Raw genomic sequence first — 18,359 nt, 5'->3', positions numbered from 1 at the left:
TAGGTGTGGTGGGTTTTTTTTTAATGTATGCTTCCACTGTTAACCCACTGGTGTCTCTCAATAACAAGCTTCACTTCCACTGTGGCAAATGTGCTGCTGTGTAAATGCTTCAGCATGCTGACAGTCTTGGATAACCACATAATGCCTGTGTTCATACAGATGCTCTGCTACCCATTCAGACTCTGTGAAGTGTTCTTCATATCAGTTCCTGAACATAACCCCAAAAATATGGAATCCAACCAATTATTGAGTTCATTTCCATTAATTGCCACATTCCTACTATTTACTTGATAAACAAAGGTTTGCGTTGTTGCACCCTTAGGCCTCACATTCACACTGGCAGGCTTTGCCTAAGGCTCTGCTCCCTTGTAGGGTCAAACAATGACAAAAGGAAGGGGCCTGGGTCTAGGCAAAGCACGCAATTGTGTTTTGCTGCTTCTAAGTAAAGTGAGCTTCAAGCGGTCTAGTCTATTTTAGTGAGCCACTCACAGAAGGCCATTGAAGCCATAAAACTTGATTGTGCTTCCTCAGGAGCTGGCACTGTTACACTCTACTCACTCTCTTGGGGTTTTCTTGCACAGTTCAGGTATGTGCTCTCAACATTTATTGAGCATTTTCACCGAGCTGTAGAAAAGACTGGTATATGGCAACTCAGTGGTTATTTCTTTAAGCAATACAGTCAGATCTTCTGGATCTTCAATCTCTTTACCTTTCTTTTCTAGATCTTATTATACTATCAACCTTTTTATGCTCTTTGCAATGCTCATGTTGCAATTTAAATGCGTGTATCTAAAGGGAGTTTTATCTATGAATGTGTTCCATATTTGTTTCCATATTTGAGTTTTGATAAATGGTTGTACAGAGTTAGTTTTGCAGAAGTCAGCTGGAGATGAGAGAGTTAATGAATGACTTGGATACCAAAGTCTGATTGGTCACAGAGATTTCCTTTTCATTGGTTTTCATAGGAAGCACTTAAAATCACAATGTCTGAGGCGTAAGTACCTTTTCAGTAAACTCTTATTGCCAGTAGATTATGTAACATGTATTTTTATTGACTTTACAATTTTTCTTACTATTCCTCTCATCTGTCTTCTACAACTCTAGACCGGTAAGTCTACAAAGTCCTGATTTTTTCATCACTGGTTGTCAAAACGCTTCTATGCCTGTTTGTTCTCAGCACCTGTTTTCAGCAGTCAGTGCTTTGTGACAAAGTTACAGAAGTGGACATGGGCATAAAAAGCACCTGTTTAGTAAATCAAAACCAGTTTTCCAAAAATGCATTTTAATGTTAATATTTGAAGTACAAATGAGTGACCACACAATTTGTTTGATCTACCACAAATTCTAGCTGGTTTTATTTAAAGTAAAACATACTACATTAGAAAAGCACTTGCTATTGACTATATCTATTCCACTCTTGCAGAATGTTGCTTCTAGGCAACATAGATATTTAAGCTATTTTTATAACATAAAAAATAAAACAATTTATACACACAAAATGTTAAAAAATAAACCTCTTACCAAAGGCTGTGATTCACATTTTGGGTGGATGAAAAATGTTGAACAATTGTTTTTGTTAAGGGACTTTTCCAGTTCATGTGTCTTCCATAAGCTGCATCACGCTAGAAAGAAGTTTTTAAATTCCCTCCAAGGGACATTGTCACCAACTACAAACATTTAATTGGTTTAGTCAAACCCCTCCTTTCATTATTCACCCTTTGAATTTCAATAAATATATGTCATGAGATTGCAACACCAGGAAAATTAATTTGTTAACCTGAGGCAACATGGATAAGCAATATTAATTAAAAGTAATGTACCATACAAGGGAAAATACAAGCTCAATGAAATTGTACATTCATGTTTTTAGAAACCGAAACCTAAGATTTCAGCATCACGAAGGCTGTTCCTGAAGGTTAGTCTTTGTATTGCTTACATTTCAGAAAAATGCTGACGTTACTTTCAATACTTGCAAATATGCTGAATGTCCAAAAGTATGCAGACACCTGCTCATCCAAAAATTCCTCTTACATAAAGGTTATTAATAGATTTCATAAATTTGTCCTCACTTCACTGCAGTTAACAGCTTCTGTTCTTCTGGGGAAGTTTTACACTGGATATTGGAACATTGCTGTGATGATTTGATTGCATTCAGCCACAAGACCATTAATTGAGGGTTCTGATGTTGAATGATAAGTCCTAGATCACTCCAACTCATCTCAAAGGTACTGCTTTAGGGGTGCTTTATACTCCTCTCGCTGATGCTTGGCATTGGGCATGGTGATCTTAGGCCCCTGTGTGGCTGCACTAGAGTATCCTATTCTATTAGCAATGCTTTTCTATGAAGATTACACAAGCTATGGGCAGAAGTGAATGCATGCGTTAGCAATTGGTACACTTGAAATTCCCCAATTTACATATTAGAAGTGTGTCTGGATACTTTTGGACATTACAATTACATTACAACATTAAGTTGTATTGCAAGTATGCTGCACTACACTGCAGTTAAGTGACACTCTGGCAGAGTTCTAACATGATTCTTTCTCTCAGACTAAAATATTGAAGAAAGCAAGCACACTGATCACAAATGAGAAGGAAGAGAAACAGAGGGAGAGGGAAAGAGTTCTGAACGAGAGAGTGCCTCCTCTTCAGCTGTCTGGCCTGTCTGTGCAGGAGCTGCAGGTTCGATGGGTTGCTTTGACATAACATGACATGTTTTGAATCTAATGGAGCTGTGATATTTAAACAGTGACTAATGTTGGAAAGTAATGATTGATTTATGTTCTGTATTATATTTTCACTGAATTCATTTATTTTTAATTACGCTAAATACATTTAGCATAAAATAAAGGGTTCAATGTCTAACCTCTAAAATTTGTATCTAAATGTTTGTCTCTATCTTTGTAAATGATCTTCAGGCTCTGTGTAGAGAACTGCACCAAAAGATTGATGTAGTAGATGAAGAGAGATACGACATCGCAGCCAAAGTAACCAAAAATGAAAAAGAGGTACATGTTCCAGCTACACTGGCTCCTTCTGAACATATAGTACTGTGCAAAAGTCAGAGGCCACCCTTAATTTATTTAATTTTTAGTCAAAACAGCCATTAAGTACAGGTTATTGGAATTAGAATAATCCACTATTCAAATCAATTAATCCACTTGCAGAATGAAGAGAAAAGCCAAAGGAAAATAATAGAAAAAACAGGAGTTTCCAAAACTGGAGTTCAAAAAATGATCAGATGTTATAGAGAAAATAAGACTCCTAACAACTGTGCAAGACCTGGTAGACCACTAAACCTGTCCCCATCAGATAAACAGCACTTAAACCTGTCATCTTTGAGAGAGGAGAAAATCAAGCTCAACTCTTGCGTTAGATCTGAAAACATCCACAGGTTTTTCTGTCCATCCTTCCACTGTGAGAAGACTGCTCAGCACTATGAGTCTTAAAGTATGTGTAGCTGTGAAGAGGCTGGTACTGAGCAAAGAGAAATTGAGAAAAAAGAAGAAAATTTACAAATCAAACAAAGAAGCTGTTGGTGTTCTCAGAACAATGAACTGACCACCCCACAGTCCAGGCCTCAACATCACTTAAAATGAAGAAAATAACTTCTAAGACTGAACTTTGGAGGTGTGGATAAATACCCCTGCAGATCCCTTCCTAATTAGAATGGAAGTTGTAAAGGATGGACAGTTAAAAATGTAAAAATATATTTAGTTGTTGAATTGTCTATTGTGTGATTTTCTACTAAATGAATGTTACTGTTTTTACTGACACTGAAATGTGAATAACTTACACTTAGTGGCTGCTCTGCCTGGAGCTTAAATGAAGGGTGATGTCTGACTTTTCATAATGCTCTGCACTTCTAACTCTATTCATGAGTTTTCTCACTAGCAACTAAATAAACATGTGTTGAGTTCAGATTGAAGATCTGTCCCATAAAATCTTTGAGCTGAAGGGCAAAATGAAGAGACCTGCGCTGAGAAGGGTGAAGATTTCAGCTGATGCCATGCTGGGCGCTCTTCTTGGCTCCAAGGTCAAGGAGTCTGTGGACTTCAAAGCCAACCTCAAAACGGTCAAGAAGGAGGAAGAAAAGGTACAACCTATCATAGAGCTTATAAATGACCGAACCTTTGTGTTTTGTGTGTTTTAGTGTGTTCCTGCTCCAACACAGCTGATCTAACTAAATTGCAGATGTGGGTAGAGCAACCTAAACCCAAACTCGAGTTATAGTGTTGTTACTTCAGTGAAATAATGACACAAGTAAAGGTAAAAGTTCCTTTCCAAAACAACAACGTAAGTAGAAATACAAAAGTATCAGACCAAACAAAATACTCATGTGCTGAATAGCTTATATGATGGCAGTGGAGGTTCTAAGTGTCACGATTGGCCCCTCCCAGTCTTCCATGTACATTTGTTTACATGTCCATGTGCTTCTTTGTTTTGTTTCCTCCCGGTTCTGCCCCCTTGTTTCTTGACTCCACCCTTGATTGTTCCCATCTGTTTTCCACCTGTGTCTTGTGAACCCTTGTTATCCTTGTTTGTATTTGAGCCCTGTGTTTTCCCTAGTCTAGCACTGGTCTTTGTTTGATTTGTTTGAAGTGTATGTATTGTATTCTCATGCTGTTTGGTTTATGTTTGAGGTGTTAGTATTGTTTGAAGTGTTTGGTCTTTGTCTTGGATCGTTTTGTTTATTCTGTGTTTATTTGAGTCATGTCTGTTCCCCAATCTCTCCATGTTGGCTCTCTGACCCTGGACCGTTACAACCCTGATTATGGATTTACCCTTAATAAACCTCGCTTATCTCCGCATATGCGTCCGCCTCTTTATCGCTCCCCGCCGTTACACTTAGTACATCCAGCATCTATGAGCACAGAGCTTAGCTTTGTTTGGTGCTATTCTTCACTTTTTGGTGCAATCATGGTCTAAAAATGATGAAGCTCAGAGGTGTGACCAATCACAGATGCTGTGATTGTGGTGTTCAACACAAGAAAGGAACTAAATGTTACCAAATGTTAATAAAATGTAATTTATTAAAAATAGATTACTTTAATCACAAATACACTTCAACAGAACACAGCCTTTAAAAAGAGCTTCTGCATAAGGGCTACTTGATGCCATAGGAGAACCACTTTTGGTTCCTTGACAAAACGTGTTTGTAAAAGAGAGTGTAAAGAACCTTTTAAAGATCTAAAGAACCTTCACATAATGGAAAAGTTCTATATCGCTAAGGGTTCTTCCTGAAAACCTGTACTTCAGGTGGAGGGTATTTAAACTCGAGTAAGGCTTCATCCACTAAAATGGTTATCTAAAGAATTAGCTAATCAGCTAATTAACAAGACTTCCTGAGATGAAGTGTGTGTGTGTGTGATATAGACAGAGGTTGTGTAGTGAGGAGAACTGTCTCTCAGTAATGTGTTCTGGGTTTGTCAAACACTAGAGGGTGCTCCTGAGTGAGTCCAAAATGAATGGGCTGCTATGATGCGCTTTGGTGCAAAATCCTAGTTTGTAAATGCTTCAACATTTTTATAGAGAAAAATGCACTAATGTTCTGAACACAGAGCAGCATAAACTAGTTAAACTCTGCTGGTAAGTTTTGAAGCCTTTTTTTTAACTCTAGCTTTCTAACAGCACTTTATGTACATTCATGACGCCAAGGAATGCAAACCGCTTCAATCAGACAAGAAGCTGAACAGCTGATCAATCAGCACTCAGTAGCAGTAATGCTAGCGTCCTAATGCCCAAAACCTGTTTGCCATTTTCTTATGGAATACATATCTTCTGCTTCCCAAAATTAAAGGAAAGTCCCTTTCAAATGGTTAAAGACAAGTTTAAGTTTTTGTTTTTAGTCGTGTAGCTCAGCCCCCATTCACTGAAGACTCATTCACCCTCATTCATTGACAGCTCACTGGCATTTGCCCTCTAGTGTTCTGCAGTCATGTATTTGATATAATGGGTGAAATAGGAAGTGGCCAAGCTCCCCTTGAACTGGCTGCATTATGAAATTTCTAAAAGCATAAAGCATCAGTATATATTATTTTTATGAAGTTAATAAACACATACTGTAACTTTAGCTAAACACTCCATACAAACTAGTAAGCTTGTTTTAGTTAAGATTACAGCTTGAGTAGCTGTAGACTTACTTTCATGAGCCATCATATCAGGACACAGGAGCATTAGCTTGCTTGTGGCATGGATATTGCATTATTTGTATTCCGACTTCTAAGCGAGTGCGTAATCCAGAGGATCCAGTGGTATTCAGGGGAAATATGTATCAGATTTGAGGCATATTTGTCCACCACAGGGTTCGACAGCAGCAAATTTTAAAAACTCTATTCATTTTTCCCACTAACCTGGTTTTCATGCGTACACCTGGTGTCTTATATGGGCACGGTATCAACAAGAGAATGATGCATGTCTTCAAAGGTCTATTGTTGGTTAACTTATTAGTTATTTTTCCTGCCCACTAGTGTGCAATGATGTAATCAAAACTTGTATGACATTTTTGAGGTGGTCGCTACACTTCAAAGAAAGTTTGAAGAAAAACAATAATTTTGTCCTTTAAATGGTATATGACAAATCTAACTCATTATGTCCAGGGACATGATCTAACATGGTTCATTTTGATTTCAGATTGATGTGGTTTAGATTTTGTATAGGTGTATCATTCACTCTTGGTTTACTTCAGTTGCTGAATGAATCTGCTGTTTTTTCACACAGAAAGAGGAGGTGACTGACTGGCGTAAGAATGTGGAGGCCATGTCTGGCATGGAGGGCAGGAAGAAGCTGTTTGATGCTGGTGGACAGTAAATGGTAGATTCACTGATATATCTTATTGACCCCTTAAATGGCACATGCCCACAGTTTCATTACACACTTTCATAACCTAAGAATAGCTCATCTCATTTGAATTGAAGTGCCTGTAGTTACGGAATAATATGCCTTAGTGTGTAATAAGGCTGGGATTTTAAAGGGTTCAATAAAAATTGTTTCTTTACAGTTAAGTCTATTTATCAGTTTTTCAAACCTTGAGCATTTCATATCTATTCAGTCCAAGCTAAAAATATCTAATGAGGCTGAGAAAATGTCTGGAATCAAATGTCTGTTCACATCTAATGAGTGATATTATTATTACTGCTGATGTTCATGTGTATTTATGTTCTCTCAGGTGATCATCATTTTGGCTGCTATATCAAGGATGTGCACTGGTGTGAGAAAATATTCTCCACCAGTTTCTTACTGACATGAATGCCTGATAAAGAACCTTTGATATGAAGATTGAGATTTAGCCATTCTTGAGTCCAGCATACATCAATCTTAATGTGTTTGTGTGCACTTTAAAGAGAACAGGTCACAACACACAGTCATTGTATAGATAAGTTATAATAGGACATACAGAAACTCGTACTGTTATTAAGTCTCAGTGTCAGAATCTGTCTTTATAACTGTTCTGTGATGTCTTATTGGTTGGTTTTCTTGAAAATAAACACACAGCTATAAAAAGACCAGCCTTTCTTGTTTATGACTTTGATGAAGCATGTATACACACTCGTATGCAAAAATTTGGGCATCCCTATATAAATTACATACTTTGTTCATTTTCTAAGTGACATTAAGTTAAGAGAAACACATTTCAATGCAAATGACTGTTTATTTGCTGAATTTAATGGGGAAAACAATTAACATAAAATGTGGCCTGTACAAAAGATATGCCACATTTTCAGCTTGTAAAACTCATGAAATAAATAGCAATTGTGCACTAAAATTAGGAGAAAAAATGCCATATTTATGTATATTTTCAAGACATGTCAGTTGAGGGGGGTCAAACAAGTGTATGTCAGCTATTTTTTCTGTGACTAAGAATGTCATTAATATGGGCCTTCATGCTAAACAGGGTGTCAGAAACAATGCACAGATATTTGAGGTTCTCCTTTTCAAACACTGGGGTCGCTGGGGTCACCAGGTCAGGGGTCAGGGCCATGTTACGGATGTGGATTATTTTGACCTCAGTAGGTTTGTCATTAGTCCTTATAAAACCTCTGCTGGCATCAGTGGCTGAGCTGATAGTTTATTGTGATCACAGCACAAAGCCATTTTAAGTAAAGGACTTGTTGCATTTGTCCTAATGTTATCTGCAGACATATGACCTAAAAATAATCGAGAGGCAAAGAGTCAGCGATAATTCTTGACTCCTCTGTCGGAGCATCATGCATTCACTTCACTCAGAGAATGAGTTCAGCTCACATTACAATAAGACAATGACTCCACCTGCTCCCACCCGTCTGTATAAACTCAAAGACAAATGACTCAGTCATACCAACCAAGTGCTGCTCATCTAATGCGCCTGGAAATTATCACGTTCATGTGATTCTTAATGATTGACCTTGTTGACCTAAAGCTTTACCAGGGCCTACTACTGGCACTGCACTGGCCTCTATATATATATAGAGGTGGGTAGTAGTTACGTGTATGTAAGTTACATGAACAATATTTGTGTTTTTTTTTCACATTTGTACAAGATAAAATAACAGATATATATTGTTGTTGTCAGAAAAACCTACTTTACTTACTTTAATGTAAGTCAGTGTAGTCAGACTTTTTTTCCCAAGTAATTTTAGGCTGTTTCTTTTGGTCCATTAATCATCAAATTTACACACAACATAAAGGCTGACAGGCATTTTCAAATTATGTGAAAAACAAAACTTTGTGTCTCCATTTTTTTGTTTTGGACATATTTTGAAAATATCTGATGCCCTTTACATTGTGTAAATTTCATGATGAATGGAAGAAACAGCCCAAAGTGACTTGAACTTGAACTTTTTATTCACTTACACAACAATAAGTAATTTGACCAAGGGTGTCCAGGCTTTTGTGCAGGGAAAACCTTAAGCAGTCTGTGAAAATTATATTTCCTTAATTGTCTAAACCCATTTTCTGTCCAGTAAGCATTTTTTACTTTAAAAACAATTTCCAAACTGCTCTTACAGTTTCAATGCAATCTCTGTTTCTGGCAATGTCTTCCATCACTAAAGCATTGAAATGGGCCTCGTAGGTTATGTCTGCTAAAGCCTTGATCTTCACCAACAGGTGGCATCCAAACCCCACCATACCTCATCCTTCATGTCCAAGACAAATAAAAGTTGTTTTATTAGGCTACTTTGCTGTGTGAATCCTGTTTGGAAACTACATGGGAATGAATGGTCAGAGTGGTCCAGTCAGAGGTCTATTTTAGTGAGGCATTTGCATAGGCATTAGAAACTATAAATCTGAACGATTCTTCTTTCCTCCCTCGACCAGTTCATACTGTCCTCCGTCTTTCCTCCTCGAAACAGGTATGTGTCATTTCAGTGATTATAATAGGCTAAATGATTCATATTGAGAGAAAGAGTGTCGCCACTGATCCGGCTGTTTACTGACTTCTTGCATGCATCAAATAAATGATAGGTTAAGAAACGCTGCTCGGAGATTGTTTGCATCTTGTCATTGTTCAGTGTCAGTGTGACACTTCTCGATAAATGAGGGGCCACAAGTCACATTTCATTTATTCAGATGCCTTTGAAATCAGTGACGATCCATGAAGATTGTCGCCTATGCTGAAACTCCGCAGCACTATGTGCCAGAGTGATTTCACTGAGCTCAGGACAAAATCATAAAGGTCAAATGGGTTAAAGTATCCAGTTACAGCCTTCAATAATTTGTAGGGAGATAGATTAAGTCTTGTCTTGGACTGAACTGTATTTGCCTTTAAAAAAATGCATTTATTTTAAGCCTGAGTTGGAGGAAAAGAAACCAGCCTGTGGTGCAGTAAACATTGGATTGATCTATCATCCTGTATAGAGTGTTGATGAATGAGTATATCATTTATTCATAGGAAGAATGAAGTCATTTTGTCATCACTTATTTTATATGAACAAGTCCAGTACAAAATAGCCAAGACAGTGCCACGAGTCAGTTTTCCTTCATCATGAGGCATATTGTTATCTTTTTAATCTGGATGGAATATTTAAAGAAATGCAATAAGAAATTATGTAAATCAATTATACTTTACAGAGATTAACAGAGAGCCTTGTCTATTGCTTACACCATTTTGTCTGGCTGCAGTGACCCAATGCAAGAGTTATATTTGATATTATATTGGTCAAACGGCCTTTAATACAACTTGTTTACTTTACTGCTTGTCTGCTTCAGCTTTGATTAAATTCATTTTAGAGTTGAGATGACGGTCACTAAAAATCATATTCCTTCCCTGTTTTCTTTGTTGTTGTTGTTTCATAAGCAGGTCCCATAAAGAACAATGGGTGATGCGTAAGTTTTTCTCTTAAAAAAGCTTTTATTAACTGTAATATTTCTGCTGCATTTGCTTGAACTAACCTGCTGCCAACTTTCTTTTCCATCTTCTGCTGAAACAGACCGGTGAGTTTCAAGACATTCCACTTGAGCTTTTCCATTACTGAGATTTCTTTTAATTTAAGGGAGGAATTCTGATGATTCTTCAACATAATTCATTCTCTGAGATGTAAACAAAATTACTCAGAGTGGTTCGATCTGAAATGGTTCATTCTGAAGAAAATGAATTAACAATAGGATTGAGACGTCCAAATTGACCAATACTACTAAAAGCTGCTTCACAGAGACTTACACAAATGAAATACAGTGCCTAAAGCCTGAGTCATTATTTTATACTACTTTCAAGACAAGAGTTTGGCCTAAATTAGCGACTCTCTTAAATCCATTCTTGATAGAGAGGCATGTGTATGGTGTTGTAAGGCAAGAAAGAAAACTAACTTGTTTAGATTTATCACTGTTTTACCATTATTAACATTACATATGAAAACTCAGAAGACATATGTAGGTTCACTGGTGGTTTAAAATAAAATAAAATGTCTATATTTGCACTATAGACATCACAACCCCTGGTTTCTATCAAAACCACTGTAAAGAAATCTGAGTCATCTGTAATGGAGCTTTTCACATAAATGACTTTGTTTACATCACAAAGATTTAAGTACTATAAATGGATGCAACTTATGGGATATCATTCTTGTATCTAATGCAGAAGAAAAAAAATAACACTTAAAATAAAAGTGTTGTTCAGTCCATTATTATTTCAAATCATAAATTCCACAGAGAAAACCCAAGATTTCCTCAGGTCGTCGGCTAGGCCTGAAGGTGAGCATATTATGGTTCTTTCAAGAAGCATTTAAAAAGATGTGTGAGTGTTCAGAATCTTATTCATGTTTGAAGAACCTCCAGTATATGCCAGGGAAAAGTTTTTACTACATCCCATCCAACCCAAGAACTATTAGAAACCACTATTTGTAATGTGGTTTTAACTGAGCTTAACTAAGTATGTTTTCTCATAGATTAGGATGTTAAACACAGCCCAAGAGATGCTGATATTTGAGAAGGAGGAGAAGAAGAAAGAGAGAGACTGCGTCCTGAGTGAAAGGGTTCCACCATTAAAGTTCTCAGGCCTGTCAGTCCGGGAGCTACAGGTAAACTTGCCGCAAGCCGTCAACTTCACAACTTTCATAACGACATATGTTGTCATTGTGGCTTGCTCATGGGGGCTGGGACCCGGATGTTTCTGTAAAGCTGCTTTGTGACAATGCCTGTTGTAAAAATCACTATATAAATAAACTTTCACTTGACTTGACTTGATTCCAAGCACCTCAGTAAACTGATCAGGAGAGCCACTCTGGACTCCCTGGATGCAGTGACAGAGAAGAGGGAGGTTAACACACATGGAGAGCATTTGAACAATTCTGCCTTTCCCGTTAATAGCATGATGTCCAAGAGTTCCTTTAGCCATTTAGCCACTGTGTCATTCTATGTAGGTGCTCTAGGTGGTGCCATTGGTGATCTTTTCTCCCAAAAGCCATCAAGTTTCACAGTGCTTCAACTCAACATGTTCACAATTAAATGGCATATTGTGTCTGCACAATGAACCAGTAGTGTATATTGTGTACAGTACCTGTATATACTGTATACTACAGATTCTACCAATATTGTGTACTGAACCAGTGAATACTGTATAGCAAGCAAGCAAGCAAAATTTATTTATATAGCGCTTTTTACAACAGGTGTTGTCACAAAGCAGCTTTACAGAACAATCAGTATTACAGAGAGAAGAGAAAAGAAGAAAGAAAATCCGGGTCCGAGCCCCCATGAGCAAGCCAGCGGCGACGGTGGCAAGGAAAAACTCCCTAAAAGAGGAAGAAACCTTGAGAGGAACCAAGACTCAGAAGGGGAACCCATCCTCCTATGGTCGACACTGGACAGCAAACATTATTAGTATGAAGTATTATAGAACAAAGTGGGAAAAGAAAGATCTGAGGGTGAGGACTGCACAGCGTTGTACAGCAAGAAGCTCAGTGGTGGTCAAACCGGTCCAGAAGGCTGGTGAGCAGCGGCACCAATCAAGGCAGTAGAGGCAACAGCATCAGGCGCACAGAATGGGCAGCTGATCAGCTCGGCAGAGAAAGGAGAAGAAAAAAAACAGAGTTAGTACTGTAAAGAGTGGCTGACCACAGATTACAGTAAAACAGAGCAGTGTAGACTCCAGCAGGTCTAGACCTGACAGGGAAGACTAATCACCAAATGCCTGACTGTACAAATAAATTTTTAGCCTAGACTTAAAGATTGGGGCTGTGTCTGATTCCCGAACATTGGCAGGAAGATTATTCCAGAGCTGGGGGGCTTTGTATGAGAAAGCTCTCCCCCCTGATGTAGCTTTATTTATTCTAGGTACCAGTAGTAAGCCAGCACCTTGTGATCTAAGTAGGCGTGATGGTTCATAGTAGGAGAGGAGCTCACTCAGGTACTGAGGGGCGAGCCCGTTTAGAGCTTTATAAGTCAGTAATAGAATTTTATAATCAATGCGAAATTTAACTGGTAACCAGTGCAGGGCTGATAAAACTGGACTAATATGGTCAAACTTTCTGGTTCTTGTGAGGACTCTGGCTGCAGCGTTCTGGACTAGCTGAAGCTTGTTAAGGCTTTTGCTGTGACATCCAGACAGCAGGGCATTACAATAATCTAGCCTTGAAGTAATAAATGCATGAACTAGCTTTTCTGCATCCTGTAGAGATAATGAATTTCTTGATTTAGCGATATTGCGGAGATGCAGGAAAGCTGTTCTAGTGATATTAGATATATGTGTGTCGAAGGAGAGATCAGCGTCTATCATCCATCCATCCATCCATTTTCTAAGCCGCTTCTCCGTCAGGGTCGCGGGGGGTGCTGGAGCCTATCCCAGCAGTCTTCGGGCGGAAGGCAGGATACACCCTGGATGGGCCGCCAGTCCATCGCAGGGCAGACACACAGACACAGACAGAGACAGACACTCACACACTCACACCCAGGGGTAATTTAGCATGTCCAATTGGCCCGACTGCATGTCTTTGGACTGTGGGAGGAAACCGGAGAACCCGGAGGAAACCCACGCAGACACGGGGAGAACATGCAAACTCCACACAGAGAGGGAATCGAACCCAGGCCCTCCTTGCTGTGAGGCGACAGCGCTACCCACCACGCCACCGTGCCGCCAGCGTCTATCATGACACCAAGATTTTTAACAGATAGGCTTGATGAAACTGAGAGATTGTTAAGTTTTAGTGTTGAGTTAGACAGTCTGTGTCTGGCTAATTTTGGACCAAGAAGCAGGACCTCTGTTTTATCTGAGTTAAGTAACAGAAAATTATTTGACATCCAATCTTTTATGTCTTTTACACAGTCCTCAATCTTGGCAAGTTTAATTTTATCATCCGGTTTACTTGATATATATAACTGGGTGTCATCTGCATAACAGTGGAAATTTATGCCGTGTTTACTGATAATGGTGCCTAGTGGTAGCATATATATTGTAAATAATATAGGTCCTAAAACAGAACCTTGTGGAACACCATAAATTACTTTTGCACGAACAGATGATTCACCCTTTACATTAACAAACTGATATCGATCGGTGAGGTAGGACCTGAACCAGGAAAGAGCTGTTCCTGTTACCCCTACAAGGTTTTCTAGTCTATCTAGTAGGATAGCGTGGTCTATTGTGTCGAATGCTGCACTAAGGTCAAGGAGGACTAACAACGACACATTTCCTTGGTCCGTGAATAATAGAAGATCATTTATAATTTTTACTAATGCTGTTTCTGTACTATGATGTGGCCTAAAACCAGACTGAAATTTTTCGTGTAGATTATTCCTATGCAAGTAAGGGCTTAATTGTTTTGCTACCACTTTTTCCAGGATCTTAGATATGAAGGGGAGATTTGAGATGGGTCTATAATTTGATAGTTCACAGGGATCGAGGTTAGCTTTCTTAATCAGCGGTCTAATTACTGCAAGTTTAAAAGTTGTTGGGATGTATCCGAGGCTAAGAGAGGAGTTTATTATTGACAGAATAGGCTTAGTTATTTCTGGTAAGATTTCCTTGAGTAGACCTGTAGGGATCGGGTCCAGAATACAGGTCGATGGTTTTGCAGAAGAGACTATTTTGATTAGTTCATTTTCTTGGAGTAATGTAAACGATTCCAGCCTATCTGGAGTGACTCTAATATTCTCAGGGTCTAGACTGGAATTATAAGCCACCAGGTTTGTGGAGTTTAACTGTGTGTTCAGAATTGTCTGTCTAATTTTTTCAATTTTATCATTAAAGAAATTCAGAAAATCATTGCTGCTATAGGCTGATGGCATCTGGGGTTCAGTGACTCTTTTGTTCTCTGTCAGTTTAGAAATTGTGCTAAATAGTAATCTGGGATTGTTCTTATTGTTTTCTATGAGAGAGGAGAGATAGGCTGAACGTGCTGCAGTAAGAGCTCTTCTATAGTCTATAAGGCTCTCCTTCCAGGCGGACTGGAACACTTCTAATTTAGTCAGACGCCATTTTCGCTCTAGTTGCCTGGCTGTCTGTTTTAGAGTTCGAGTGTGATCATTATACCACGGGGCGAGTTTTTTCTGCCGTACTATTTTGCTTTTTAATGGAGCTACACTGTCTAACGTAGATCGAAGAGTATCCTCTAAGAATTTGGTCATAGTATCTAACTCAGTAGGATCGGATGGACAGCTGACTGAAGTTGATAACTGCGGGAGGTTTCTGATAAAGCTGCCAGCTGTGGAGGAAGTTATAGTCCTCTTAACCTGATAGCATGGTGATGAGCGCATATTACCACTAAACTGGATTTTGTATGAGATTAAGTAATGGTCTGAGACGGCTGTGCTCAGGGGTTGAATGGCTAAGTTATCTATGTCTACACCAAAGGTCAGTATTAAGTCTAGAGTGTGGTTGAGGTGGTGTGTGGGCCCATGTATACTGCATGCTCTACCAGAATATATTGTATACTGTACACTCTACCAGTATAATTATACTATGTATTGAACCAGCGTGAGTATTCTGCATACTATACCAGTATATACTGCATGGTGTATATTCAAACTGAATTGTTGGTCAATACTGCCCAGAGTACCAGTGTATGCAGTATACTGTACACTGAACCACTACATGTACTGCATGCTCCACCAGTATATACTGTACTCTGTATACTCTACTGGTATATACTGTATACTGCGTACAGTACCAGTATATGCCTTTTACTGCATACTGACTCTGTATTTACTGTCTATTGCATGTTCTTCAAAGATATACTGGATACTGCATGCTCCTCGAAGATATATTGTCTACTGGATATTCGACCAGTATATACTGTACATTGCATATTCTGTGAACATATCTATCTACTAAATAATGACCTATAACTAAATCGAATACTTCATTTTGCTCAGCAGCCCTGTTTGCTCTCCTTTTGTAGGACCTTTGCAGGGATCTCCATCACAAGATTGATGTCGTTGATGAGGAGCGGTATGACATTGGAGTAAAGGTGGCAAAAAATGACAAGGAGGTATGATGGATGAACGACTGCACCTCTATAGTGACTTTTTACCACTGGTTTATTCAAGGCACCCTTTGCTGGATCAACCAATATCTTTTCTAGCAGGCACCTGCACCCAGTACACACCTGTTTAGTGTAAGTGGTGAACCGTAGAGTATTATGTCTTAACATAATACTCTACCGTTATAATTGCAGTGGAGTTGTAAGCATGTGTTTAATCAGTGTGCAGCACTATTACCATTACCTGACATAAAGTTTGAGTTCAACACTGTAAACACAGTAATTAAACTATATGTAATTACTATAATTACTCCTGTGTAAAACATAGCACTCGAAAAAAGCATTGGTTGTTATACAAGTTCATGGGCAGAATGTGGGCTGTTTGCTGGGACAGATACAAGACATGAGTCAGAAGATCTTTGAGCTGAAGAGCAAGCTGAAAAGGCCTGCGCTAAAGAGAGTGAAGATTTCGGCTGAGGCTATGCTCAGTGTCCTTCTGGGCTCCAGGCACAAAGAGTCCTTTGACTTCAAGGCCAATCTAAAAACAGTGAAGAAAGAGGAAGAGAAGGTAAGCCATAGGGTTGATCCATCACTGCACTGTTGGTTAAAGCTGTCAGGAGAAATAACACGCTAAAATAAGGTGTGTGTGTGTATGTGTGTGTGTGTGTGTGTGTGTGTGTGTATGTGTGTGTGCACTGCTGAGTCACCTGGTAAAGCAATGAAACAATTATTTAAATTTTTTTTAAAAGTTTGGGTCTCAAATGAAAAATTAAACATTATTCAGCACAACACACTCACAATCATTAGATTCATCCACTTCATTGTGGGTCCAAAGCACAACCCACATTACAAAATGCTCTTCCACACATTGCATGCAAATACACCAGAGAGGAATCCAAATCCCCAGGACGCAACCACACCACCAGTGCAAAATAGCAAGTCAAAAACTGTCTGAGTCTCCTGTCTGAGATGACCTGTATCACTCTGACCTCCACAGAAAGAAGAGGTGACTGACTGGCGTAAGAACGTGGAGGCCATGTCTGGCATGGAGGGCAGGAAAAAGCTGTTCGATGCTGGTGGACAGTAAATGGTAAGATGCATTAAGATAAATACATAAATAAGTAACACATAATGCTTTTAATGGCCAGGGCCCACACTAATAACGAGGACCTGAAGTAGGGGTCCATACACAGTTCCTTAAAGTATAATCTTTGCTTCTTTCAGGTCACTGATGAACTCTGTATAAGCCTGTACCTGACCACTGACTGCTGCAGAGAACAAGAGAGATGGAAAAAGAATGTTGAAAACATTTTCATGAAAAATCGAAAAAGAACTAAATAACAAATTTTTGTTCCTGTTGCTGTGTTATTTTTTCTACTTTCTAAGGCATTATCTTGACATTGTTCATTTTCCACACTGAGCACTACAAGAGATTGATGTTGTACAATTCTGCCTTGAAATCTAGTGGTATAACAGATTATAGTAGTAGAACACCTATGCTTTTATTGCTATAACCTGAGCTGACCATTGTTTAGTCAAAATACACAAAAGCTTCAGCAGCAAAATATGGACACTTGCAGTAGACCTTATAATATTACATGAATACTTGAAATATTAAAATTTGAAATGTCCCCAGCGGCTCAGTGTTTTAAATTCACCTGTTTTCTTGAACTAGACACCTGGACATCCTTTCAGTAATACTTGGGTGCAATTTCTGAGCTGCTAAGCAAACGTTAAGTGTATATTGTATTTAACGTATATAATATAGTATGTTGACTGGACTGCAGATGAAATGCAGCTAGTGTGTTTAGTGATAGGACTGGTGTGGATTGTGTAGAATTGAGGTGTAACCACTGTCTCATAGGCTGCTGCTGCAGGTCCAGCTGGGGGTTGTAGTGCAGTACATTGTGGCACAGGCTGATATATTTATAGAAAATTAAAATACTTTTGCGGGCCATATAAGATTGAGTCTGGGCCTTGTGTTTGACATATGAGGCCTAATGTATTGCTTGTGGCTAAATAATTTTAAAAGTTTTTGAGATAAAAATGTATCACTTTGTGAAAGTGATAAGCTTTACAGTGCCTAATGTTTATGCTGAAAGCAGAGTGAGTGTAAACTTACCCCAAAGCTTTCCAACCTAAATGAATAAAAGTGGTGGACAAGTGGTTTTTGTCTTACATGGCAAATCAAATTTTTTGCTAAGTAGAAGAGCAAATATAATAATATTGAAATAAATTATTTTAAAGGATACCTGTAGTATGTTTTTGATATGTTTTGCATGTATATGGGGCCACACAGTTCTTGAGAAAGGTCCTAAGAAAAAAGTCTACATCAGACTCCTGATGTGTTCGCAATTATGCAGAGGGTTTTAAGAATATTTTTCTTAAGAACAGTTGGTGAAAGAGGCCTATTGTTTATTGGGGAGCTTTGCTGTAACAGCATGTTGAAACTACCTCTGCCATGTGGAG

At 38.6% G+C, this 18,359-nt stretch overlaps 2 protein-coding genes across 2 annotated transcripts; both read left to right on the top strand.

The window, feature by feature from the left end:
- Positions 1 to 518: 518 nt before the first annotated feature.
- LOC108416834 (troponin I, slow skeletal muscle-like) lies at positions 519 to 7,506 on the top strand. The gene is made up of 9 exons (XM_017689694.1): positions 519 to 586; positions 966 to 994; positions 1,105 to 1,108; positions 1,871 to 1,915; positions 2,551 to 2,682; positions 2,919 to 3,008; positions 3,923 to 4,096; positions 6,721 to 6,813; positions 7,169 to 7,506. Exons 2-8 carry the CDS (start codon positions 984 to 986, stop codon positions 6,808 to 6,810), a joined length of 546 nt encoding a protein of 181 aa, XP_017545183.1. The 5' UTR covers positions 519 to 586; positions 966 to 983; the 3' UTR covers positions 6,811 to 6,813; positions 7,169 to 7,506.
- Positions 7,507 to 9,218: 1,712 nt separating this feature from the next.
- On the top strand, positions 9,219 to 17,513 carry LOC108416847 (troponin I, slow skeletal muscle-like). The gene is made up of 9 exons (XM_017689697.1): positions 9,219 to 9,332; positions 10,280 to 10,305; positions 10,410 to 10,413; positions 11,128 to 11,169; positions 11,364 to 11,495; positions 15,810 to 15,899; positions 16,285 to 16,458; positions 16,888 to 16,980; positions 17,115 to 17,513. Exons 2-8 carry the CDS (start codon positions 10,295 to 10,297, stop codon positions 16,975 to 16,977), a joined length of 543 nt encoding a protein of 180 aa, XP_017545186.1. The 5' UTR covers positions 9,219 to 9,332; positions 10,280 to 10,294; the 3' UTR covers positions 16,978 to 16,980; positions 17,115 to 17,513.
- Positions 17,514 to 18,359: the final 846 nt, after the last annotated feature.

Source organism: Pygocentrus nattereri, chromosome 8, assembly GCF_015220715.1.
Source record: "Pygocentrus nattereri isolate fPygNat1 chromosome 8, fPygNat1.pri, whole genome shotgun sequence".
Taxonomy (NCBI): domain Eukaryota; kingdom Metazoa; phylum Chordata; class Actinopteri; order Characiformes; family Serrasalmidae; genus Pygocentrus; species Pygocentrus nattereri.
Note: the sequence above shows the minus strand (reverse complement) of the source record. Positions and strands in the feature narration are given on the sequence as shown.

Bases quoted from the DNA above. Each gene is read 5' to 3' on its own strand.
- LOC108416847 (XM_017689697.1), top strand. The intron at 11,170-11,363 runs GTGAGCATATTA...GTTTTCTCATAG, and splicing joins GTCGTCGGCTAGGCCTGAAG to ATTAGGATGTTAAACACAGC. The intron at 16,459-16,887 runs GTAAGCCATAGG...TGACCTCCACAG, and splicing joins TGAAGAAAGAGGAAGAGAAG to AAAGAAGAGGTGACTGACTG.
- LOC108416834 (XM_017689694.1), top strand. The intron at 3,009-3,922 runs GTACATGTTCCA...TGTTGAGTTCAG, and splicing joins TAACCAAAAATGAAAAAGAG to ATTGAAGATCTGTCCCATAA. The intron at 4,097-6,720 runs GTACAACCTATC...TTTTTCACACAG, and splicing joins TCAAGAAGGAGGAAGAAAAG to AAAGAGGAGGTGACTGACTG.